Genomic DNA, 11,918 nt, shown 5'->3' with positions numbered 1-11,918 from the left:
GTCTAGTTTTGTGAATCTTAAAAATATCGAAAAACCAAAAGTCGTATTTGGTGGAAATGAACGATTTGGCATAACCAAAGGTGTTGGTACAATATCCCGCAATACTAAAACATCCACTATCGAAGTACTAGAAACTTTTTTTTTTTTTGTTTGATACATTTTTTTAAGAACATGAAAATAAATCTTTTATATAATTATTTCTTATAAAATATTAGTAATTACTCTAATGATGATAATAATTATCATTTATATTAAAATAGAATATGCAATAGTTATAATGATTAAAATTAATCATACTAAAATTATGTAAATAGATCATTTTTAACTTGTAACTTGTTATAATAAAATAAATACATAAAATAATAAATATAATAATTTTGAACTAATAAAATTGAATAAAATTTTTATACACGTTCATTGATAATATATATTCTTGTATAAAATCTACTTTTCAGTTTCATTTTTCTTACACAATATATTCATTATAACAATGCTAAAGTATCAACTTTTTTTTTTTTACAATTCAAGCTTATTTGACATTATATAACATGTAGTCTTCTATAAATTTGTATGAGCTATCATTTTTAAATTTATTTTCTACACAATAAATTCATTATAACAATGTTGAAGTATCATTTTAATTGCATTTCAGGTTCATTTGACAATATAAGTTCTTGAATGAGCTCTACTTTTCAAGTCCATTTTTTCATACACAATAGATTCACTATAGCAACGTTGAAGTATCATTTTTGCTATACTTTAAGTTCATTTGACATTATATAACATGCAGTGTTCTATAAATGATCATTTACTCTTGACATGTTCTTAAGATGAAATTGCAGTGTTCTACATTGTAATGATCTTACTACATTTCATTAGCATTTAGCGTTATGAACTTTTAGATCTTCTATGAAATATTGTCTATGTTTTTTTTTAAATACATTTTAGTAAGGAATGGAACATTATTTATATGATAACAATATTATCACCTTAATAAAACTTTATACTTGCAACAATGGCGTCGGAAAGAAAAAACAAAGCTGCTTGGAGATGTAACATTGGTATGTTGAAGAAGCCAAAGGTTTCTTGTTTGTTTTTATATTTAAAAAAATAATGCACATTGTTGATAGGCTATTCGTTCATGGTAACGGCAATTGTTTCTTTTATTGAAAGAAACACCATCATATTAGACTTAGGAGTGATCGTGATTTCGGTTTTAATTTGGTTCCAGTTTGGAACTACCGGTTCCGATTATGCAAATAGTTAAATCATAACCGAAACCTTATATTAAGGTTCCGGTTCCGGTTGAAACCGCTGGTTCTAACCGGCAATTTCTTTTCTTTCTTTTTTTTTTTTTTTAGTTTGTAAGTGTCTACCTAAGCTTTATTTTATTATTAGTATTTTTTTTTACGGTTTAGAATCGAAACAATCCGGTTCTGAACCGGAATCGACGGTCTGATTCGTTTATTACACAAACTTTAATCAAAATCTTATTGGTTCTGATTTTGGTTGTATAGTGTACAGTTTCAATTCGAACCGAACCGTGGTCACCCCTAATTGGACCTTGGTCCACACAATTATGGAGACCATGGTCCATCATATAACAATTGAGTAAATAGATGGTGGTTCAACTCGTCCATTTGACACCACTTAAATGGAGAGTGGGCAATTTATATCCTACACCACGGCGCGCGTTGCAATGCGCCCAGATGCAAAACGACGTCGTTTTATTTTTTTATTTTTTGAAATTTTTCGCCCCAGTGAATGGCAGTAGTTTTTTCTTTAAAAAAAAAAAAACCGCTGTTCAAGAATGTACATAATGTTATACTAGAATACACATAATTGTATACATGAATGTACATAATTATATAACAAAATATACATACTCTTTTTAAAAGATAATACACATAATCTAACATAATACATAATAAACATAAACTTTTAACATAATACACATCAACTATTAACATAATACACACAAATTTTCTGATTCGGATGTACATAATTGTATAAAAAGAATGTACATAATTGTATAAAAAATGTACATAACTGTATGAACCAATACACATAACTGTATGAACAAATACACATAACTGTGCGAACAAATACACATAATCCCAGCAACTTCCTACCGCGCCTCCCAAAACGACCTCAAAACGACGTCGTTTTGGGAGGCGCGCGGCGCACAGTGCTATGTGCGCCGTGGTGTAGGGTATAACGATTGGAGAAAGAGATAGAACTGAGCGAGACAAGAATCAAAAAAAAATATGTTTTGCGTAAAAAAGTCAAAAGATATTTTCTTTCAAAATGAACTAATTTTCCATTAACAGAAACGTATTTTTCGTTAGTAGCGAAACATTAAAAATTTTTAATAAAAAATAACTCCTAAGTATCAATTTTCAAGTTCCCAAACCAAACCTTAGTAAACAAAACTCATAACTTCTTCAATTAGCTGCTACACATTAAAGTATTAAACCAACAGCTTTCCACATTAATATTTTGTTTTTAGTTAGTTTTTTTTTTCCTTTTTTCTTTTTCTCCTTTGCTGTAGTTTACTCCCATAATCTTTATACTTAACTCCAGATCATCAAAATCCATCAAGAAATAAGGAATCAACAAATCTGAACACACCCTTTCGTTTTCATCTGTAAGAAGATTAAAAGGGAAACATATTACAGTCTTCACGGAAGATTTCAGGGTTTCAGAATGAGGGGAGAGGTAGAGGGGCGTGGGGGGGGGGGGGGTTGGTTTAGAGAGAGAAAGTGAGTGATGAGAGTCAACCAAACCTTTTCTGTGCTCTTTTGGATGTATGTATATGTAAGGCTTCGATGAGTCCACACATTGCGTATTATCTGCAAATCCCCTTTTTTCTCTTCGCTTTCTTTTCTGCTCGCTTTCTCTCTCCTTTGCAAAATTCAATAAACAAAGAACCCTTTTCCTCCTCTCTCTCTCTCTCCTCCTGTTTTTTGTTTTTAAAATATATTTCTGATTTCTGATTTACTTTTGTGTCTCATCAACAAAAGCCTATTTTCAAGCCAAGCATGCAGATAGATGCATAGCAGAAGCACAGAAATAAGGGTTTCGCGTCCCATTCTTTTGTACTAAAATACTAACAGAGAGAGAAAACTATGACATATATATATAGATATAGATATAGAGAGAGAGAGATTGAGAAGGAAGTGCAAAGCAGCTTGATTATTTCTCTCTTTTCTTCTCTTTAGTCAGAAGAGAAAAACAGGAGAGGAAGTTGGAGACATTTGGATTAGTCCTTGTGTCTCCTCTACCTCTCTATATTTTTCTCCTCACCATTTTCTTTCTTTGATTTTTGAGGGCAATTTTGCGTGTAAAACACCTACCTATCTCTCTCTTTGGTGCATCTCTGGGCTTGAAGACTATCCGAAATCCATCAATAATCAGGAAGAAAATAAAGAAAGAGAGGTGGAGGTTTGGTTTTCATGAATTTTGGGGGTTTTCTTGACAATAGTAGCGGCGGTGAGGGCGACGTCGTCGGCGGCGGTGCAAGAATCGTCGCCGATATACCTTACAACAATAACATGGCTAGCGGCGCAATAGCTCATCAGCCAAGCCTTGTTCCACACTCTCTTACAAAGTCCATGTTCAACTCTCCAGGACTCTCTCTTGGCCTTGTACATCTCTCTCTCTCTCTCTCTCTCTCTCTCTCTCTCTACTTCCATTCCTTTAAAAAAATAAATACTGATTCATGGTTTTGTAGAAAACGGGTATGGAGGGGCAAGGAGAGGTGGCGAGAGTGCCGGAGAGCTATGAAGCTAACAACAGTAACACTAATAATAACAGTGTTGGGAGAAGGAGCAGAGAAGAAGAGCCGGAGAGCAGATCTGGTAGCGATAACTTTGAGGGAGCCTCCGGCGACGATCAAGATGCCGCCGACGACAAGCCTCCCAGAAAGAAGAGATACCACCGACACACCCCTCAGCAAATCCAAGAACTCGAGGCGTAATGAAAATTTTTAACTTTTCAATCTTGCATTTCACCCAGACTAGATTTTGATTCCATCTTTTTTTTTCTGATTTTATAGTTTGTTTAAGGAGTGCCCTCATCCCGATGAGAAACAAAGGTCGGAGCTAAGCAAGAGACTTTGCTTGGAGACTAGGCAAGTCAAGTTTTGGTTCCAAAACCGTAGAACTCAGATGAAGGTATTAAATCAAAGGGAGTTTATGAATTTTTGGTTAGTTGATAGATGTTGAAAATTGAAGCACGTGCTCCATCTCAACTAAAAATTATTAAGCTATACACTACTGAAAATTATGAAATTTCCGACCACTTAAGTGATCTTAAATCAAGTAGAAAGTCTGTTCCGAACATTTTTTGTATCCGAAAAATCTTTTATCGCTATTTCCGACCACTTTTTTGTATCAACTTGATTTAAGATTGTAATCAGAAATTCCATAATTTCTAGTAGTGATAGTTAAATTGCACATTAATGGTTATATGCTTAACACTGAATAATTTGGTTTTGTTTGGTTGGAGCAGACACAACTGGAGCGGCATGAGAATTCGATACTTAGGCAAGAGAACGACAAGCTTAGAGCGGAGAACATGTCAATAAGGGAGGCGATGAGGAACCCAATTTGCAGCAACTGTGGTGGGCCGGCGATGATTGGGGAAATCTCACTGGAAGAGCAACATCTCCGGATAGAAAATGTGCGGCTCAAGGACGAGCTAGACCGCGTTTGCGCCCTGGCCGGAAAGTTTCTCGGCCGCCCCGTTTCATCACTGCCGAATATTAATTCAAGCTTGGAGCTTGGGGTTGGGAGCAATGGTTTTGGAGGCCTAACTGTGGTTCCCTCCATAGCTCCTCCTCCTCCTCCGCCACCGGACTACGGCGTTGCATTGCCGACAAGGCAAGGCTCCGGCGTGGGCATCGAGAGGTCACTGGAAAGATCTATGTACTTGGAGCTTGCTTTGGCGGCCATGGATGAGCTGGTGAAGGTAGCACAGACGGATGAGCCGCTTTGGGTGAGAGGCCTGGAAGGGGGTAGAGGGGAGGTGCTGAACCAAGAAGAGTACTTGCGGAGTTTTAGTCCTTGCATTGGGTTGAGACCCAGTGGATTTGTTTCTGAAGCTTCTAGGGAGACGGGCATGGTGATTATCAACAGTTTGGCTCTAGTGGAGACTCTAATGGACTGTGTAAGTATAGTAGTACACTGTACTGTTGAATGGTTTTTTATTTTTGTTGAGAAAATATGATAAAAAGGTATTTTGTTTGCATTATTGCAGGGGAAATGGGGTGAAATGTTTCCATGTTTAATCGCTAGAACCTCAACCACGGATGTGATATCCGGTGGGATGGGAGGCACCCGGAACGGTGCACTTCAACTGGTAATTCAAATAAAATCTCTCAAATTAATTAACCTAACCAAAAATGTGGATGGAATTCCCGAAATTAAACCAAATTGTTGGGCGGAGTCCGGTAAAGACAAGTCTAAGTCCCACACCATGCTAGGATATTATTGGGGAGATATTAGTAACGGATGCCATTAAGGCTTAGTCAAGTCCAGCACCATGTGACTAGAGAAACTATTAGACCGAGGCCAAGTTCAACACGTTGTATAGAAAGAAGAGAAATTATTTCGTCCCTAAGTTATATGGTAATTGTTGATTTCGTCATTTAAGTGTTGGTCCTGTTCACTTTCCATTCCGAAGTTATCATTGATGTTGTACTTTTCGTCCCTTTACTAATAAACATCAGAGACGAAATTTACAATTCTAGTATAATTCAGGGATTAAAAGTGAGCATGAAAGGACAAACAGTGCAATGTCAATAATAATTTAGGAATGAAAAATGGTCGTGACCAACCCTTAAAAGACGAATTTTATAATTATCCTATAATTTAAAGACGAAAAGTGCAATTTTTTCAAGAAATAAAGTTATAATCTTTGTAACTAGTTATAACTTTTAACATAATAATAGGTGTTTCTAACTGAATTTGTGGGATTCTGTTCAGATGTACGCGGAGCTCCAAGTTCTATCACCGTTAGTACCGATACGCAAAGTCAACTTTCTCCGCTTCTGTAAGCAACATGCGGAAGGGGTGTGGGCTGTGGTGGATGTGTCCATCGACGCCATCCGACAATCTTCCGCCGCACCCAACGCCGCTCGCCGACTCCCTTCCGGCTGTGTAGTCCAAGATATGCCTAATGGCTACTCCAAAGTAAGTTCTTTCTTCTTTTTTGCCCTATCCTTATTATACAATTTTTTAGGAAAATTATATTTTCATCATCACTACAGTCTTAGTTTATGAGTTATAAGTACTACTTTACAATGTAGTATCGATTAATATCTGTTTATAATGGCTCGAACCTACAACCTCCCACATAGGGGAGCAACTGATACGAGCAACTTGTTACCAGTGGACCACAGATCCTTAGTGCTTGATCATATTTAATCCATAAATTAGGAGTAAGTAGCGATTTTATCGTGAAAGACTAAATCGATTACTTCATCAAGTGACATATTGACATTATAAAAGATAAAATTTACAAAATGAATAAAAGGAAAGAATTGCGGGCTTTGGAATTTAGTAATATAAAATAGGGGCCATGCAACCATGAATTTCAATCACACAAAATAGTTGTATTGTTGGTGACAAATTTAAAAGTATATTATTTATGTATTAAATGTACATTATTTGATAATATAGTTTAAGAGATCATGGTAAATACTAAAATATAATAATGATTGCCTTATATTGCGCCTTGGGACACATTAATTTCATAGGATTTGGGATAAAAATATGGTATTGTAATCCGGACTCAATCTTAATAAACAATGTATATGATGCTTCTATTCCACTCTGAAAACCGACCCTTTCCCACATATATTTAATTCTGCTTAACTGGGTATTATCTGGTTCCAGGTTACTTGACCCCCCACCCCCCACCCCCCACCCCCAGTCCCCACCCTACCTTTTGAGTCAAATCCCAAGACTGACTACTATTATTATTACTCCGTATTATTTTGTTGTCACGTGAGCGCATCTAACCCATTTCTGTGTCTACCCTCTACTGCTTCATTTCTCGATGTGCCCCTCCAAATCTTGCAGTATTTTGTGTAACACATTTTTTCTTTTCACTATTTTGTGTCTTTCTTGGTCATACCTTAACCCTATTTCCAAAATTTGTCTAGATTCCTTGGAATTTTTAAAATAAAAAGCAAAAACTTATATTAATCTGTCTTATCGGACTGAAAATATAATACTAATTAAGAATAAAGTGTTTATTACTTATAAGAAAAAATATAATACTTTTACATTTTAATTTGAAAGTATTACATTTTTACTCTCTCTTAAAAATAACAAATATTTTATTTCGGATTAGTATTACATTTTTCATTATAAAATTAAAGTTCTATCTTAACGCGACCCGTCTTACGAATAAGGATATTTGAAGGGTAAAAATATTTCTTAATATAACTTATTGACTAACTACCCAATGAAATAAATTATCACACTGTTAAGCATATATAATATATAAACATAAATATATAGTCCAACTATTAGAGCAGTCTTTTAATTGAGAAGAAGCACATGCTTCAATTTTATATTAAAATCAATATTTCTAAAAATATAGTGTATATTTTATGATGACACAAGATTAAGTTGAAAATGTTAAAAAAGGGAAGGGAGTTGAAAAAAAAAATGTATATATATAATATAATGCATGGCAGGTGACATGGGTGGAACATGCAGAATACGATGAGAGCGAGGTCCACCAGCTTTACCGGGCGTTGATCGGCGCCGGGATGGGGTTCGGTGCACAGCGGTGGATCGCCACGCTCCAACAGCAGTGCGAATGCCTGGCAATACTCATGTCATCGGCCTTGCCCACAAGGGATCACACAGGTAATTCATCACTTAATTGGTAGGTTTGAATGAATGAATGGTTGTGATTGCTAAGAATGCATAGCTTCACATTAAGCTAGGGCCTAGGAACTAGGAACTTATTTTGAGAACATTACCAAACAGAGCTTATAACTTATTAGTAGTTTAAAACAAAATTGAAAAAATCGCTAGGCCCCCTTTAAGCGCATGGGGGCAGGCTAGGGCGCCTAAAGCAATTAATTCGCGCCTAGAGCGATTAATCCGCACCTAGAGCGCCTAGCACCTAGGTGGATGCCTAGGGCGTCTAGGTGAATGCCTAGGGCGCCTAGGTGGCGGAGCGCGATTTTTGCAACGCTAGTTTAAAATAAGCTATAAGCTTTTAAATAAGTTTTGTCAAACAGAGCCATAATCTGTTTGACTAATTACTTTTAAGTATTTTGTCCAATTAAAACCTAATCAACTTACAATACTTAATCTAGGTCCTAATATATAATATATTATACGGAAAAGTCTTACAAGATTCACCTGGCGCAGCTATTAGTCCGAGTGGGAGGAGGAGTATGCTGAAGCTGGCGCAGCGCATGACGAATAACTTCTGTGCTGGGGTGTGCGCTTCCAGTGTCCACCAGTGGAACAAGCTTTGCGCCGGGAATGTGGACGAAGATGTGCGGGTTATGACTCGGAAGAGCGTGGACGACCCCGGTGAGCCCTCCGGCATTGTTCTCAGCGCCGCCACCTCCGTTTGGTTGCCCGTTTCGCCGCAGAGATTGTTCGACTTCCTCCGCGATGAACGCCTCAGGAGCGAGTGGGACATTCTCTCCAATGGCGGTCCTATGCACGAAATGGCGCATATTGCCAAGGGCCAAGACCATGGCAACTGCGTCTCCCTCCTCCGTGCCAGCGTAATCATCTCTCTCCTTCTCTTTCAATGCACCCATCTTTATTTATTTATTTTTATTATAAGGGAACTCCAATCTCCTCTTGTGACCTTAGGACAAAGAATTACAAGGAAGTAAATCACCCACCGATTGATTCAAACTAAAAAGACTGAGATTCAAACTCGTGATTTCGTGGTTATAATTTTTTTTTTTTTTTCTAAAAAATTATTTGTTTAGGCTGGCGGAGATTAATGTTTGAAACTTGGCATGTATTATGTCGGGCACATCCCTCGTGTCAATAGCTATTGAGTTACCATAATTTACATAGTCTCGGGTCGAGGTGTGAGGACCTTGGGGTTGGATACTTAACTTTTTAAAGAAGCTGATGAGACTTGATCTTTGATCTTTTATTACAAATCTCTTGTCCCAAAAGGTTGAATCCCCAACTCAAAGGCTCCCCACACTCCGACCCAACAGAGCATGTGAGAGGATGTAAATCACGGTGACTCAATGGTTCAGTAGACAGGGCCAAATGCCAGTGCACACAAAGAATTTGCCCACTTTAGATATAATTCCTACACTGCCTCCGCCGAAGTTCGAACATTGGTCTCTTGTCCCAAATCTCACCCATGTGAACGGTCGACTTATCCATGGGGACATTATTATTTTTTATTTGTTTAAGCCGCAGAGGTTCAACTCACCTTAAAAGTTGATCAATATGGTTTTTCTCAAAAATGGTAGTTGGTTAGTAATCTCTATTATATTATGATTATGAGTAGTGAATTTGAAATAAGCATCATCACCGCTGGGTATAGTAAAAGTAGCGTTTTCATCAAATAGGGCTGAAACTTGAAGATGGTATGACATATCATGTGTGGTCTGACTTTTTCAGATGGAAAAAAAGGGGTGATTGTAAAGGACAAATTTGGAATTTGGAAGTATCTCCGGGGACATTTCATTTCAGATCTGTAAAATCTGTCACATTTTGCATTTTTGTAAAGATGCAAAAGTCAAAATACATGACACTTGTGACCTTTATGGGTCAGCCTACTTTTTCACGAAAAAAGTCATGGGTTGACCCAGTTACAGCGTAATAAAATTGACGTGCGATGGCAGTTTATGTAAATACGTAGAAAAGTGAGGTTCTTTTTGTTTTGTGGGTGCAGGCCATGAATTCCAACCAGAGTAGCATGCTGATATTGCAGGAGACGTGCATAAACGCGGCGGGGTCGCTTGTGGTGTACGCGCCCGTTGACATTCCGGCAATGCACGTGGTGATGAACGGAGGAGATTCTGCTTACGTGGCGCTGCTCCCGTCGGGATTCGCAATCGTGCCCGATGGCCCGGGCTCCCGCGGGCCCACGTCGGGGACGAATGGTCCATGTAGCAACGGGGACCCGTATCAACAGAGGGTGAGCGGTTCGCTCTTGACCGTGGCATTTCAGATCCTCGTCAACAGCCTTCCCACGGCGAAGCTCACGGTGGAGTCGGTGGAGACGGTCAACAACCTCATCTCCTGCACCATTCAAAAGATCAAGGCTGCCCTTCACTGCGAAAGTTGATCCCTCAGCCAATATGATAAGAGATTCATACTTGTAACCACAAGGTTACGAGTTTAAATCCTTGCGCTCTTGGTTTGAGTCGGTCAGCTATAGATAATTAGGCTCGTTTACTTCTTTATTGTCCTTTGTCGACTAGGGTCAATAGGTGGGGTTTACTCATACTCGAAAGGGTTTTATGATTTCCCTCGTCATCTAAAAAAATGGGAAGGCAATTTAGGAAGTGAGTCAAGAACGAAACGGGATAAGAAACCCCCCTTGCACGGTGGTAAGCGACGCCACGGACGACCTTCACAGGGTGGTGTGGGTTCTTAACACAATGCAAGGGTGGTGGTTCGGGTATTGACTAGGACTACCCTTCAGCTGGATGGTTCAACAACTACTACTAAGCTTTTGTTTCACTAAGCAATATATATATATATATATATATATATACACACACTTTGACAATGTACGTATTTGGTTTTCAATTCAACACTAACTTACAGCTAACTAGCTCCTGCTTCTTGAATTTTAATCCTTTAGTATTATAGTTGAGCTTTTTATTATTAAATAAATAAAAGCGCTCTCAATTTTTTTTTATTATATTGTATAAAATTTAATAAATAAATTACACACATTTTTTTAGTATATCTCTCCCCACCATTAGTCCCTGTGCCTTTAATATGCACTATAAAAAGTAAAAACAATGTTGTTTATTCGGGCCAATCCTGGTCATGTTTATATAGGGTCTGGTTCCTGCATGAATAGTGCTTCATGTCTGGTCACTCACCATTAATTATTCAGAATTGTATCATAAAGTGTTAGAAAATGAATTATTCAGTGTTTTACATTTTGTATTTTTTTTTTGGTGTGTAGTGCATTACTGCATTTTCGTTGTAGTGTATTTTTGAACACCACGGCCACAACCACTTCTTCAATCAACATCTTGGTTTCAACAAGATACTTAATGGAGGGTTTTGTCACTCCTTGGAGTATGTATTTGAGTCAACAAACTGAGAGCTCTAGCTTTTGTAGAGGATGCTAAGGTTGATTCAATTGCATCTCAAACTATCTTAGGTGTATCATGGCCAACGGCTAAATAAATAGTTTCCCCTTAGAGAGACAAGACAATCATGCCGATGATCGATTGATCATGTTGTTCCCAAGAAAAGTATGCTAGATTTGCAACGAGCTGCTATATATCATGCTACAGTTGCCAAAAAGGGGGTGGAGGAGAGGCAACGTGACGTCAACGTAGCCCAATAAATAAATAATTTTTAGAATAAAGTTCAAATCGGTCACTGAACTTAACCTGAAAATGTAATTAGGCCACTAAACGAAAAAATATATATAATTAAGTTACTGAACACTCCAAAAACGTACAATTAAGCCACTGAACACGCTAAATGTATGCAATTTCACCGGATAGCAGGTTACCATCAATTTTAGAAGGTTACTTGCTTATGTGACAGCTGAGTTGGCATTTTAAATCATTTTTAATAATCAATTTAAAAAAAATTGAAAATAAATTAAATACAAAAATAAAAAATAAAATAAAACGACGGGCTACCTGTAGTTTTTTTTTTTTTATTAAAATTTATTAAAAATTATTAAAAATGACAACTCAACTGCCACGT

The 11,918-nt window shown here is 37.4% G+C and overlaps 1 protein-coding gene across 1 annotated transcript; it reads left to right on the top strand.

The window, feature by feature from the left end:
* The first annotated feature begins 2,841 nt into the window (after positions 1 to 2,841).
* Positions 2,842 to 10,879, top strand: LOC109149064 (homeobox-leucine zipper protein ANTHOCYANINLESS 2-like). Its single transcript, XM_019296707.1, has 9 exons — positions 2,842 to 3,647; positions 3,734 to 3,975; positions 4,058 to 4,175; positions 4,513 to 5,169; positions 5,260 to 5,361; positions 5,988 to 6,194; positions 7,709 to 7,883; positions 8,397 to 8,764; positions 9,907 to 10,879. Exons 1-9 carry the CDS (start codon positions 3,456 to 3,458, stop codon positions 10,300 to 10,302), a joined length of 2,457 nt encoding a protein of 818 aa, XP_019152252.1. The 5' UTR covers positions 2,842 to 3,455; the 3' UTR covers positions 10,303 to 10,879.
* Positions 10,880 to 11,918: the final 1,039 nt, after the last annotated feature.

Source organism: Ipomoea nil, unplaced genomic scaffold (assembly GCF_001879475.1).
Source record: "Ipomoea nil cultivar Tokyo-kokei standard unplaced genomic scaffold, Asagao_1.1 scaffold2149, whole genome shotgun sequence".
Lineage (NCBI taxonomy): Eukaryota > Viridiplantae > Streptophyta > Magnoliopsida > Solanales > Convolvulaceae > Ipomoea > Ipomoea nil.
The sequence above is the reverse complement of the archived record's forward strand: the minus strand, read 5'-3'. Positions and strand labels throughout refer to the sequence as shown.

Excerpts from the sequence above, each read along its gene's own strand:
- LOC109149064 (XM_019296707.1), top strand. The coding sequence starts at position 3,456 with ATGAATTTTGGGGGTTTTCTTGACAATAGTAGCGGCGGTGAGGGCGAC. Across the intron at positions 4,176-4,512 it reads ACCGTAGAACTCAGATGAAG|ACACAACTGGAGCGGCATGA; the intron begins GTATTAAATCAA and ends TGGTTGGAGCAG. Across the intron at positions 6,195-7,708 it reads TGCCTAATGGCTACTCCAAA|GTGACATGGGTGGAACATGC; the intron begins GTAAGTTCTTTC and ends AATGCATGGCAG.